At 32.4% G+C, this 15,067-nt stretch overlaps 1 protein-coding gene across 1 annotated transcript; it reads right to left on the bottom strand.

Annotated features, from left to right (window-relative positions):
• Positions 1-5,874: 5,874 nt before the first annotated feature.
• LOC128240548 (uncharacterized) lies at positions 5,875-11,833 on the bottom strand. The gene is made up of 5 exons (XM_052957219.1): positions 11,605-11,833; positions 11,181-11,230; positions 9,898-10,572; positions 9,572-9,726; positions 5,875-8,461 (listed from the first exon to the last, which is right to left on the bottom strand). Exons 1-5 carry the CDS (start codon positions 11,727-11,729, stop codon positions 7,463-7,465), a joined length of 2,004 nt encoding a protein of 667 aa, XP_052813179.1. The 5' UTR covers positions 11,730-11,833; the 3' UTR covers positions 5,875-7,462.
• Between the last annotated feature and the right edge of the window lie 3,234 nt (positions 11,834-15,067).

Below are 15,067 nucleotides of genomic sequence, written 5' to 3'. Positions count from 1 at the left end.
TCCATCCTGATTTTATGTACTTAATTTTTAAAGCATGAATATCATTATAATGGATGGCTTACCTTAAAAATGTCAATAAAATAATGTTGATATGTAAGTTCATTGAAAACCAAGTAAATCATTTAATGTCTGTTGGTCTCGTTGCGAAACAAGAGATTTAAGGGACCCGCTTATTTCCCGCAGCAGTTCATTGCGAGTCCTGCTCTCTGCCAACAGTTCCCTCTGTAAACTGATCAGCTCGTCCGAGCACAGGCAGTCTATAAAGATACATATTCAATTTTTTAAGTCAATGTATTGAACTGATAATGTTTAAAACACCTATTTGGAAACAATATATTGTAATGTTATCATCATTCAAACTTTAACAGATAAATGGTATAGATGTAGTAGGGTTTTCAATTTAGAAAACAGCAAGTAATGAATAAATTCTGTACTGTACCACTGTATTGAATCAGTGTTTAATAAAAATGATTATGTAATGATTATCATCAAACATGTCATTATAAATCATTTGAAGGAGTTTATGCATATACAAAATAAAGGAATTAAGAGGTATGACTACCAGCAGCAAAAAATCTCATTTCAAATAATATAATAAATACATTGTTATCAAGGCTTTAAATCATTACTAAATTTCAGTGGTGAATCTGTGTTCTAATGGTAACACACTTGTTTATCAATCAAGGGGTCGCAGGTTCGATTCTCAGTCTCATCACTAAAAAGTACTAGTTGTCGTCCGGGAGTCCCCTGTGACAGTGCTATACACCTGTTCATGTTAAATAACCAGGGAAGCTTCTTACCAGGGTTACATTCTGTCTGTGCAATCTGCTAAAAAAATATGAAATGACTTTCAATCTTAACAGAGCACTGGCTGTATGGGTAATGCCTGAGTGCATGTATAAAAAGCTAACACACCTGACCTCCATCAATTATTATTACTTAACAGACAATGATAGTAGCAAACACAAAGTTTTTTTTTTAAACATTGTTTGTGAAAAAGGTTTTGTTGGCAAAACAATTGTTCTTAAGAGTTAATTTTATACCATAATATTCACGCTTCCTTTTTCCTGTTGAGGATGTCCCAGAACTACATCTTAAATTTTTTACTGTGTCACTTGACGATTCTGTAAGGAAAGAAAAACTTGTAACAAACAACTTTAATTCTTGAAGCTATTTATTAAACTTTGACCGCACACTGGCTACATATTGGAAAGTATTATTTATAAATGTTATGCAAAAAAGTGCATTTATTGCATGTGAAATTTGTTTCACTGAATCTAAATGTGCCAAAGAATTGCAATTAATGTACATTGCGGAATATTGGAAAAAAAATGGTACTGGTTAGTAACATAAACTCATCATTAAATCTTTATTTAGCTTATTTAGCAAAACATATTAATACCAGATCAATGTTGTGACCTTGACTTTAAGTTTGAACGTAAGTCTTGTGAATGACACATCATTTTGTTAAGTTAGGTATCTTTAATGATATATGTGGTTAAAATCAAACCATTAGGAGAAAGAGTAGGACAGGACAAAAAAAGAAACCGATAAGACGAAATTGGGCTGCAATCAGATCTACTGACACCTTCTCACCTACGGGAATTTTGTATAGCTGCCACTTCAAATTAATGTATATAGAACACCTTAATACACTACAAAAAAGAATTAACTGTTGAATACTTTTAGTTCTTACCAGCACAGTTTGTGTAGTCAGCCGCTGAAGGGCAATTTTCTTTAGCGGCCACTGCAAATACAATAATGTCAAAATAAATGTATAAATATTTTATTGATGATAACCTAATAAGCAAATTTTGAATTAAATTGGTTAAATTTCTTTACTTCAGCTTGTCGAGAATACACTCCTTTAATAGTTAAATGCAAAATCATTCAAACAATCCTGAACTGCTGTATAAATCATCATGTTTCAGTGTCAAAAATTAGTTATCCAAAACGTTTCTTAAAGCTGCCCCCTCACAGATTGAACGATTTGACAAGTTTTTATTTTTCATCCTTGAACGAGCCAATCTTTGCAAATATCCATGGAAACCAGTTATTTACGACTGCTGACAAAATTAAATTGCAGGTTTTTATATTTAAGTTAATTTTTTAATGTTTTATGCATTTTTCTTAAACCGTTAGTAAACGGTTTAAACCATAAAACATTAATTTTCGAACGGAAATATGAAAATCTACAATCTGATCTTTTGTCACCAATCTTATATCATTGGATTGCAAATATTTACGCAAAAATGTACTCTTTCCAAGACAAAAAATGAAAAAAGTTGTAAAAATGGTTATTCTGTGAGAGTGTAGCTTTAACTGCCATAAAGTATTGAACATTATGGAAATACTTTTATAATAAAACATGTTTATAAATCCTTCTTCCTCATCTTTTATTATGATACAATTGTTAATACATACCTTCTACCTCATCTTCATTGGCCACTCCTAAGAACTTGGAAACTAAAAAGTAATACATAATGGCTCATTACATTTCACTTATCACAAATCAAAACAATGATATATAATGATAAAATACATATATTTATATGTCAACACCAATATAAAAAAATGCTTTTGATATAATAAGTAAGACATTATTAAGTGAAACAAATGACAATTGAATAATTTCAATATTTAAATATTTAAGTTAAAAGATGTTTCATGTTGCTGTTTAGTGGGAGTGTTTTGCAACTCACATGATCTGTTAGTGTCCACTCCAGTCTGAATACCGGTCACAGATACCGCTGGAATGCATGATAGGACCTGTAGCAGAAATGAGTGACACACATTAAAGAAACAGCATTCACTGCACCTAAGCTTTAATGTAAAAGATAAGAATGAAATTTACATCTTTAGAAATATAACAAAAAATGATTGCATATGTCTGCCTGTCATTTTTTAACTATATTGAAATTAGAAGACCCCCCCCCCTTCCGACACACACACACATGGTTATTTTTTAACTATAGGCAAATAACAAATTACCCACCCTTCCCTCTCCTTGCACACACTTACATAAACACACGAACAATATATATTTCTCAAAATGTTATCGATGATTTTGTTTACATACCCTTTCCTCCAGCTCTGTTAGGATAAGGGTTTTTGGTATCTCCCCCAATCCTGAACTCCTCAGGGCTTTCAGGCGACCCTGCTCCTTTTTCTTTGTTCGACTCTGTGATGAGTAGAACAATTCTAGCATTTTATATAAAAACAAGCATGACATGCATCAGGAAAATTGTTTTGAGTAATTTTTATGAATGTTTTGGGCTAGAAATATTGATCAATATCACTATACATTGTAGTTGTCATAAGAGTAGGTTGACCTCATGAGTCATGTAACTTATATAAATAGTGATATAATTTTATCATTGTTATTTTAAACATACTTATATATAATTACTAAGACAGTTCAACATATAAATAATACCTTCAAATCCTTCCACTTCTTGGACATTTCATCAATCGTCCTCCCATTCCCGCCAACACTGTTCACACTGATATAAAAATGTTGTAGAGTTGAATATACAGTAATATACGTTATTCTCTGTTATAACATTGATTAGATGGCATATGTCGTTCTACTCGTGATATATAATCATTTTTATGACCCGGGCTGACTTAAATATGTAATAATTTGAACAAGATGCATAAAGATAAAACTCATCATTGACAGCATTGCATCCACTAACTTAGTATTAAAGGGGTAAAAATCTACGCACATTGAAGTGGCAGCTACTGTACAAAATACAAACCTCAACAAAATTTCATTTAGAACTATTTTCTTCTCTGCCTCTGAAGAACTTGGGCCGTGCTTGGAAGTTAAAAAGGTGCTGTGTTTTGTGTGCCCAGTAGCGAGTTCTTCCAACTCCCGCGAAGACCAATTTTGCTTCCTTTCTGACATTGTGAAGTTCTATGCAGAAGTCCGTCTGTCAAATCTGACAGATGGCGCGTAAACAAACAGGTACTCGCAGTGATGCTGTGACGTCATTTCGTAGACTGCGTATCGCAAATTATCGATAGAGGAAAAAGTCGCAAGCTCTATTTTGCGACGCGATTAATGAAACGCAAATTGCGCTGTGTCGCAAACTCGGTCGCATTTCTTGCGACTTGCGATTTTGCTGGATTTGCGATGCGACCATTAATGAAACGGGGCCCAGATATAGAAACACATTGTTAATACTCTAGAGGTAACATTTTCAGCCCAATTATCCTGAAAAATTTGTCAGAAAGGTTGTTTCGTTGATTTCTAGCTCATATTCGAATATGGTTTATCTGGGGTCAAAAACTAGGTCATAGAGCCCAAATATGTAAAAATCTTGTTAACACTCTAAAGGTATCATTTTCAATCCATATATCCTGGAAATTTGTCAGAAAGGTTGTATCGTTGATTTCTAACTCGAGTTCGAATATGGGTCATCTGGGGCAAAAAACTAGGTAAAAAAAAACAAATATGGAAAAACGTTGTTAACACTGTAGAGGAAACATTTTCAGCCTAAATATCCTGGAAATTTATCAGAAAGGTTGTTTCAATGCTTTGGAGCTCAAGTATGAATATGGGTCATATGGGGTCAGAATCAAGGTCGCTGAGCCCAAATATGGAAAAACCTAGGTCTCAGAGCCAAAATATGGAAACAACCTTGTTAACACTCTAGAAGTATTTTTTTCAGCCCATATATCCAGGAAGATTGTCATAAAGGTTGTTTCTAGCTCAAGTTCGATTATGGGTCATTTGGGGTCAAAAACTAGGTCACGGAGCCCAAATATAGAAAAACAATGTTAACACTCTAGAGATAACATTTTCAGCCCAAATATCCTGGAAATTTGACAGAAGGTTGTTTTGATAATTTTTAAGTCAAGTTCGATTATGGGTCATCTGTTTTTTTTCTTGTTATTGTATTGTTTTAAAATCATTGAAGGAACCAACTTCAAACTTATTCACAGTTAATTGTGATTGTTTTGTGATGAGTGATATAAATACAACTTTAATATTGAAATAGTTATTGCCCTTTGTATCTTTTTAAACAAATACATATTTGTCATGTTTTTACAAACCTGTTTATAAAACTGGACATATAATAGTTCCACCTATGGTTAATGGAAAGGCAGACAGGCACAATCCAGTATGTAGTCCAGTCAGTTACTTTTGAACCCTTTGTCTAATCATGACCAAATTTGATCATAATTTGTATTAACGTGTTTGATAATTAGCAAAATTGCTGTAATTACACGTGAGTTATTGCGCTTTAATTATAGAAATTACCTAAAATTGCTCTTGTCTAATCAATAACTTTTAAGCATTTGTCAAATCATCACAAAATATGGTGAGAACGTGAATGGTCATAATACATTAGAGAAGCCAAATCTGCCCTTTAATTGTCAACAAGTCTATAGCACAAAGTTTTACTCAGGTGAGCGATATAGGGCCATCTTGGCCGTTTTGTTAAAATCAATTTCAAAACACCTCAGTTTTAGCCCAATAAACAAAGTATAAGATTTGCGTGTACTAATTTTATTAAAAGCCTATAAATTCCACACTCTAACAAGATACAAAACAATAGTTTCAAACTGCTATAAAATAGAACTAAACACTACTACAAAATAAGTTCGCCTTATAAATCTAAAAAATAGTTTAGCCTTTTGAATGAAAACCACTAAAAATAATTGGTTTACATAACATAATATAACATAACATATTACGATGAATAGTATATATATTATGGTTCGTGCCGTGCAAAAAAACAAAATACACTTATATATAGTATATTTTAAATACGGGCTCAATAAGCCAAATGGTTCGTGCCGTGCAAAAAAACAAAATACACTTATATATAGTATATTTTAAATACGGGCTCAATAAGCCAAATGGTCCGTGCCGTGCAAAAAAACAAAATACACTTATATATAGTATATTTTAAATACAGGCTCAATAAGCCAAATGGTCCGTGCCGTGCAAAAAACAAAATACACTTATAAACAATAACACGTAACATAGCAAGTAATACATGTGAGAAATAGTTTGATATGAGCTTTAAGAGGTCTTTAGGTAGGACAACCAAAAAGTTGAAAGGTCACGGCATAGACGGAGAAGGTGTTAATATACATACACATACATAAAGTGCCAACACACTGCAACATAGCAATCTGAGTTGATAGAACATTTACACATCATAAATTTCACAATGAAAAAAAAAATCAGCATTCAAAACATAGAAAATAATGACGAATTTTTCAAATACCTTAAATGTAACGGTAAGGAAACATAATTTAACAACAAAGCATTCAAATAAAAGGGATTTCTTTCATGCTTTTCCGATGAAATATTAAGTTTTATCAGTAAATTAACAACAGTGAAATACCACGCCTCATAATCTGTTAACAATCTAGCGTGGTCTTTGCTCATTACCTAGAAAACGACCTGCCTTCAAGTGAATCAGACTGGTCTCTGGCACAGTAAGATTACAAAATATACATGATTCATAAAAACACTCTTATATTTAGAAAACAAATGTTTTAAATCTGACGCTCATCCTCAATTGTTTTGCTAACACTATCGACATTACAATGTTTCATGCAATAAAGGCGGCGTAGTAATTAGGTTATGTCTGCATGCACTGTATTATTTGAAAGTGCCTTTTCAACATAGATGAACTGATAAAATTTCATTGATTGATGTTCATACAAAATTTGTACTAAAAACACAAGCGAATAATAAACTATTAAGAAGAATATCAGAGAATTCTTTATTAGCAAACCAGAAAAAGAAAATTGAAAGCTACGACATCAGCTATAATTTCGCGTGAAGGGCGTCTCGCGGGTAGCGGTGTAAATAATACCTTCAAAAAAGGGGTATTAAAGAAAATAATTAACTTAATAATTACTCCTAAAAAACATAAAGGAAACAGAAAATGTGTTTATTTCAGTGTAAGATCGTATTCAATTTCACTCGTGAAAAAGAAAAACTCTTTTGGAAAATATGCTTTCTGTGACACTCGTGAAATAAAATTCGATCTTTCACTGAAATAACCATAACACGTATCTTTTTACGGTATACCTCGCAATCAAATTAAAAACATGCGATCGATGACAATCAGTTTTGGGCAGAGTAAAACATATTGTTATATAATGAAATAAACCTAATTTAAGTCTTGCATAGTAGCCGTCAGCAATAGAATGAAACAACAGACACAACGTCGTAAAAGTGCAAATACCGAGTGCAAGTATATTCAAATCAGGTATTGATTCAATAAAAAAATACAAAGATGGTATAAGAACGATCAATATATAAACGTCAATGCAACGATTATATAATAATTAAATGATATTTCCTTTACACGTATAGATTTCCCATTGTTTTTGATATGATCATTTCGAATAAAATGTTCTTGTTTTTTCTGTTTCGTTTCAAACATTGTAATTTGAATGGCAATATTCACAATTATGTTGTGAGACCATGTCAATTGGCAACAGCAAAAGCTCCGTCGCATTTGTTACTTCCCTTGCAAGAGTACGTGTTATTGTTTTCGCCAAATAAGCGGAACTGTTTGCCATGGATCTTGCTCAATTCATTTAAGCCATCCTTCAGATAAAATGCTGAATATAGTTCATCTGCAGCGTATGTTGCCCTATGTTTCTTTCTGTTTGGTGGAAATGGATTTGCAAACGCATCTGTCTTATCGTCATTTTTGTTTTTGAAAGAACCAATCAACATCCCAATAGCTACTAGTTTGTCATCATCTGGTAAATAAGACAGGATCATAGCGCCGCTGTCACCGGGTTCACAAAATACATGTGTATTGCTTACCCTATTTTCTATCAAAAATGTGTTCATTTCCTGTGTCTGCTCTGAGAAATACTTTGTAACAGTTATCTTGCCAAGTCCTATTTCTTCAGATGCAGCGCCAACAAGATGAACTAAAGTTCCCGGTAAAGATATGTCTTCTGTGTTCGGATCAAAAGTAACACTTGTCTTCTCTGTGTTTTCTTCAGTAACAAACGTATTGTCACAGGATTCCACAAGGTGAGAGTAAATCTTAGCAGCTGCTATATCAATACAACCACCATCAGATGGCAATACCTCACCAACTATCTCATCTTGAACCTTAAGCTTCGAATTTGAGCAGCATACTGCAACATGTCGAGAAAAGAGGGCAAAAACGTTGCCTTGTTCGTTCGAACTATCATTGTCTTGAGTTGCAAAGCCAGCAAGGGTTCCATAGGATTTGTCATTTTTAACAAAAATGGTTTCACCTGATTTGAGAAAATACCTAAGTCCTTTTGAAACGTATTTAAATTCAACGTCACCGTTTCCTAAATCGGAAAACTTCAATTCTGCTATCAGTTTCTCTTCAAATGTTTCTCTGTTTTCTATCTCTTCGTCGACCAATATAAGAAGTGTTCCGAATCTGTCGCCACATCCAATGACATAATCAGATTTCGAAATTTGTTTGAGCATCTGTAAAATATTTATAATTTATTTTTATTGCAATATGATTATCAGTATTCATTCACATGTCTATGAAGTAACGATGTAAACAGGCAGTTAAAAAAACGCGTTGTAACGGGTCTCTTTAGCATAAACACTACTAAATTCGTTAATCATAAGGGCAAAAGAGGGGCAATAAAACCTATACAGTACATTTGAATACACAGTTCCCGATCATCGACTTTCAGCTGTTGTTACATAAATGTTTTAAAAGGACAAAAATATAGTTTTAAATTCATTTTCCTAAAAATGAACTTGAAAAAGAAAACAATTTTGCATCGTATTCCACTGGAAGCTAAGCGATCGGATGGCTATAAGTAACTTAGCAAGACAAATTTTAGTTCCTTCTTAATTCAATGTAACGTTGGGTGACCAACAAAATCCTAAAAATGACCAACATGTTAAAAAACAACATAAATTAAAACAAAAACATTATCTTAAAGGGAAAACTTATCGTTACATATATGAAGGAAGTACGTTGATCTGTTGGAAGACTAACTCGGGAAAAATGTCACTTTCGATACACTGGATTTCTTCAAAATTGTCAATTGGGGGTTATTTGCTTCAAATAACACTACTGTTATAATTAAATATAAAAAACTACAACTAAACTGTGATTTGAGTAGGGTAGTGCATTGGTTTATTACTTAAGATATAAAAATATTATAGAAATGCATTATTACCTTTATTTTAAGTAACAAGTTCATACATTTGAAAACTATCAAAAACTATTACATGATGTGATTTCAAATGATGTTGTCACAATTGGACCATAATGTCCAGTAATGATATGTAAAAATGTATTAAACATTGTTTTTTTTCTATAAAAACAAAAAAAAACATGCTGATCGTCTTAGAACATTTGAAATGTGTTTGTGTTTTCATTCACATACAATGTGCAATTGCAAAGTTACACACATATTTTACGATGTGTTATTATGGAAGCATTCTATATAAATCATTTTACTTTCTTTGCCTATCTGAATTAACTGGAATTTGTGTCATTCGAACCAGTTTTGTTGGTCGTAGGTCACTTAAACTTATTATCTATCAATACGCTTTCATAGCCGAAGTATTTACCTTTTCATTTGGTCTTCGCAATTCCGGGGGAAAATCTGGGAAGTCCGTAGGGGGTATATGGTTTCTCGAATACAAAGCTCGACTTTCATTTAGGAGTTCCTTAAGTTTTCGTACAGAACATATTCGGTCATCGATGTGTTGCACAGCTCCAACTTCTAAAACAAGACATACAACTGCCCAATTTAAATATACTCCCACATAACATCTAATTAAGGTAATCGACGTACTGAACAATGATGTTCACAAGAACAAAAGTGTTTGTGTCAGTGTACTGTAAACAATGATGTTAATTGATACAAATATGGTCAAAAGATCAAGATGTATACCCTTCTCAATTCCATGGACACATAATTGCTGAATACATTCAGGAGAAGGCAATTGACAATCGTTCATGGAATCTAAAAGTATCTTCATTGCATTTATTCTTTGAGCTAGTATCCGGTACGTCCATCGTTTAAGCAGTATCGAAATCTCCCTCTGTATCATCGTCACATTCCTCTCACAAGTATAAGTGATTAATCTGTTCAAATCTCTTTTGTTATGACTGCATTGCTTGTTTTCGCATACAACAACAACAACACAATCCCGTTCGGGTTTGCTTGCGTATCTGTATTTTTCTGCATAAAGAAATGCCGATTTTTCCGCACCAACATGGGATATGATAACCAGCGGTGCAATCTGATTTTGTGAGCAAATGTTCTTAAAATCTTCGGATCTGCTTTTAGCTTGGTAGACAATTGTTGCAAGGTTTGCATTATTCGAAATCATTTTTGAAATCGACGAACTTCCACTTGGTGTCAATCCGACAAAAGCAAAATTGACAAATTCGTTGTTAAAATTTGACAGAAATTCTTTCTCAATGCGTAATGTATCCTCATTCAATCGAAGGCCAAACTGAGGTAAAAGCTGGTGATACTGAACCCAGATTTCCTTAGCTTGTGTACAATGATGTACAAAACTAGGCCATTTACCAGGAGACAGTAAGATTTCTTTTTCTGCTTCTGTAATACAACACATATTTTAAATTGTTTATTTCAGCAGGAATAAATAAAATGTTAGCGTTTAAAAAAGGTATACGTTTATACTATAATCTTGCTAGGCTCTTTTTTGTTGAAATAAAAGTCAATATTGAACATGATTACCAATTCGTATCCGTCATTTTGGCGAATAACCAGTATTTTTGCAATGTTTATAAATGTATTCGATCATCAATTTGTACTAAAAGGTTCGCATTTAGGTATCCTGCCATGGGTACACATACTAATTCATATATGCATGAGTTGTTATATATAATAAGTAAAGTGATATTAAATATTAAATTTCGTAAGGCTGTGTGTAGCATTACAATAAAAGTACAACCATGATTTAGTATATTAACTGCAAATTATAAGAAATCCGAAACCGATTGTTTAAATCAGTAATGTTTTGATGATGATAGTAAAATTGTGCCTAAACGTTTCAATATAGAATTGATTTGTGGCTAAACGTTTCAATATAGAAGAATAACATTAATATATGTACAATAATACATTGTAAATATACTTGTTTAAATGGTTATTTTTCTCATTATATAAGTTTTTGATCGTAAATTGTATATAAATAGCTATACCTGGGATAGTTTTGGAAACATCTTTTGGACCAGCTGGGACCGAAAGCCTTCTGAAATGTATGTTTATATTGACCTATTTATATATTATGATTTCAATGACCATCCTTATCATTGGAACGTATTTTTTGTTTAAATAGTAATAATAAAAAGTTATATTAATAACGGTTTGGGTATTAACGCATCGAAGGATATAATAGAATAAACATAAAATACACAAGACGGTTACAATTGTTCCACTCGGTAACGTTCGAATTTAACGTTAAATTGTGCACAGTCGTTTTAAAAAAAAAACAATTTAAAAGTACCTTAACAACTGCATTAAACGGACAGCATAAATGTAGTAAGAAATTTCAGCAAGGCGATATGCAATTATTGTTTGTCTTACAATGTGTAAAACACACTTATACTTAATACGTGTACATACGGATAGGGAGAACCCGGTTCAGCAATGTCAGAGTCCACACCATTCTTATGTAAAGGAAGCCTACAAGAAACGAGAACAACATTGATATAGCCGATGAACATGATTGCGTGTCGCCTGTGAAACATTTACACGACGTGAATAATGTAACGGTTCAAAATGAAAATAACTACAACGGAAATCTTTCGGTGCCATATTAACTCAATTATTATGTTTAATACATCTAATCAAAAGTATATCCCACAGTTATAAGTGTGTTGGTGGGGACGAAAACACAGTGAGAACACAATAATATAGACGTCGATACCCATGCAGTCAGATAGGGTGTCGTAATTGTTCTCAAAGTTTACATGGACAAAATGACACGAAAAACATTACGACATCAACAGAAACGACGTCCTCCTTGCAGAAATTTGAATTTGTGAACTATAAACTCAAGATTATATCTCATCATTTTATTGTGTAATGAAATTATGAGTATAATCAGTGTGTGTAACAGAGGTAAAGCTTAACGTTGCGTAATTATTGTAACCTTGTGCTTATAAGTTTCCTTGAAATCGTCTCGGTCCATTATCAAATAATCTAGGTCAATTATCACGCAACACCTTAAGCTTATATAAATTGCACGGTTTATGGAAACAAATTTCAACTGTTAAATCGCTAAATGATATTAGACATGATTTGAAACGTGTACATACTTTGCAAACTTTATTTGCCACAAAGATAAACATATCAGCCGTTATTTTTTCTATGATAAACACTTTGTGAATGCTTTTACCGAATTACAGAACTAATAGGCAGTTTCTAACATGTTAGCTTACATTTCCTCAAATACAGTTAAACCCTTACACGAAAATTACTGCATGAAAAGTTGTATATTTTGATTTCATAGTATACAAAAACATACATTATTTTCAGTATGTTCTGAAAACAATTCTACTGACTCCGTATTTATAGTATGTATAATGAAAACTGTGTTGACATGCTTTGAGGTTTCATTGTTTATATAAAATTATACACCAAACTAATTATATTATAGTTGTGTTTTCGCCAAAAAAATACTGTACTTTCTTGGTTATATCAGTTTTGTATAAACATAAATCTGCGTTAATTTTGGAATCATTATCAGTTCAAGGTTCTTTATAGTAAAAAAAATTAAAGGCAAAGTTTAAGCCTTCTAAAAGTTATCCCTCCCTCTACATCCGTGTAAACGTCGTTGTATAAATCTAATAAATCATTGCCCTGTGCATTGAACATATAACATATGTGAGTGTTCTGCTGTGTACGTGATGATATGTTAGAGGTATGACAAAACATAGTATGTCATAGTTGTATTCAGAGTTGTTTTATTTCAAATAATATCAGAAGTAGTATTACAATGTTTTATAAAATCATATGAGATATAAGACAACTACATATATAATAAGGCCAATTAACGTGACTAATAGAATACAACTTAATTGGAATAAAACACCTTTAACACGAATTCATGTATTATCGATTTCCCATCGGTCAAATTAAAACAAAAGTTTATAAATAATACTTTGAACATGCACGTTAGTTGTGTATACATTAAAATGGCTATGAAGTGGTAAGACAATGAGCTTATCTACTGGAAGAGTCAACTCTTAATAGCTCTGAGTCAATAAATATGTGCCCAAGAAATTGATCCCTGCTATGACACAGGTGCACTTCTGTACAGAAATATGAACTACGATTATGTTCCTCAATCTAAATTATTCCATTTAAATTATGCAGATATACCAAAAGGTAAGTAGCACAATTTTCGGCTTCGAATGTCATGTTTCTACATACATAAGTATCGAAATCTGGTGCAATGATAGAATAATTAGTTTAATTGTGGTACATTTTTGTAGTTTGATTATGGAAGCAAATTAAAGGAGTTCAATGGCGGTGTGGGTTTTAAACGCGCACTTGACAATACACAATAAAGGCACTTGCTCAATTTCGTTTAAAATAACCGTTTTTAAAGCGACTATACTCTTTGAAACAAACTTTTCACCACGACATGAATATTACCGATGTGATGTGCACAAAAGACAAATAAAAATCTCCCTCTTATTTCTGCTTTAATGAAGGGCGTCATGTTTGCACTGCATAAATCAAGCGATGGACTTTCAAAATAATTCAAGAATAACGAAATATCCAAATTATTATGTTCATTTATTAGTAATAACATTTGTATTGGTTTTAAGAAACGTTACTACAGCATTAAAAGCAGTGTTGATTTATTTCCACAGCAATTGACACAAACAGCCTTTACTGATACAGTCACAATAAAACTATATAATAGACACGTTACTGAAAGTTATTATGTCATGTTGTCATCTGTGTAGTTCATTTTATGATTTGTGAGGTTCAATATTATAATGGCATTTATTGTTTGTTTTTTAATCATTTGTAAAAATAGATTCAGACATTAATATTTGCGGGGTATGGTATAGTTATAGGCTGATTTTCATCAAAATGAAAATAATATAAGGTCAAATGTCTCAGATCATGGTATTTTGCATCAATTTATGATACGTGGTTGCGAATGATGAGAAATCTTGCCGCATAAGGGTAGGATTGATTTGACCTAGAGGGATATTGACCTTTAAACTGAATACGTTTACCTTAAATGCAATTCAACACCAGTAATAAACATGTAGGTGAATATCAAGAGTTTTAAAATATTAAAGTATTCCCTTAGCTTTCTGCTATTATAATACTCCAGTAACATGGGAGGGAAATTGCACCAAGTGTGTGGCTCAAACCCAGGACTGCCGGCGTACTAGCACGGAGTTCCTACAAATTGTGTTTAGAGGTCGGCTAGTTATCATAATACCATCTGAACTTGATGTCCTCAAAACACGTGAAATCTCTTTCATTTGACTGTTTTCAGCATTTTAACTGTTATTTCACATCCTGTGTCATAATGACTACTTTATTCTGACGTCTTAGTTTTGTTCCAAATGAATGTGTGTATCTCGTTTGACCCTGAGGTCAAGGATATTTTTTTACCATGCATGTAAACAAATTATGTTACAGGGCATCGAGAAAGTTTTATTTTCTTTAAGGATTGTCATAGCAAGGTGATATAATATTAGAGCAGTAAGATAAATGTTGATTTAAGCCGCTAGTGGCCTGACGGATAGTATTTTTTATATAAATACTGTTTGATAGAAAAAAACTAATAATACAAAATCTATATTTAAAATATATCATGGTATTAATAAACTATTGATCCAAAAACTCATATCATGCAGGCCTGCAGATGTGTTTAATGTATAAACATTACAACAGTATTATAATTGTCCATTCAAAATCACATTATATACATTAAATAGTTTCGCAAATTACCCGTCACACGCAAAGGCAAAATATAATGGCTTATGATGTTCAATAATAAACTCAACAAACTACAATCTAACATATAATTAATGACAAAAATTATGTGTTTAAT

This window comes from Mya arenaria, chromosome 7, assembly GCF_026914265.1.
Source record: "Mya arenaria isolate MELC-2E11 chromosome 7, ASM2691426v1".
Taxonomy (NCBI): domain Eukaryota; kingdom Metazoa; phylum Mollusca; class Bivalvia; order Myida; family Myidae; genus Mya; species Mya arenaria.
Note: the sequence above shows the minus strand (reverse complement) of the source record. Positions and strands in the feature narration are given on the sequence as shown.

Excerpts from the sequence above, each read along its gene's own strand:
- LOC128240548 (XM_052957219.1), bottom strand. The coding sequence starts at position 11,729 with ATGTTTCACAGGCGACACGCAATCATGTTCATCGGCTATATCAATGTT. Across the intron at positions 11,231-11,604 it reads GAACCGGGTTCTCCCTATCC|AAGGCTTTCGGTCCCAGCTG; the intron begins GTATGTACACGT and ends CATACATTTCAG. Across the intron at positions 9,727-9,897 it reads TGTCCATGGAATTGAGAAGG|AAGTTGGAGCTGTGCAACAC; the intron begins GTATACATCTTG and ends GTCTTGTTTTAG.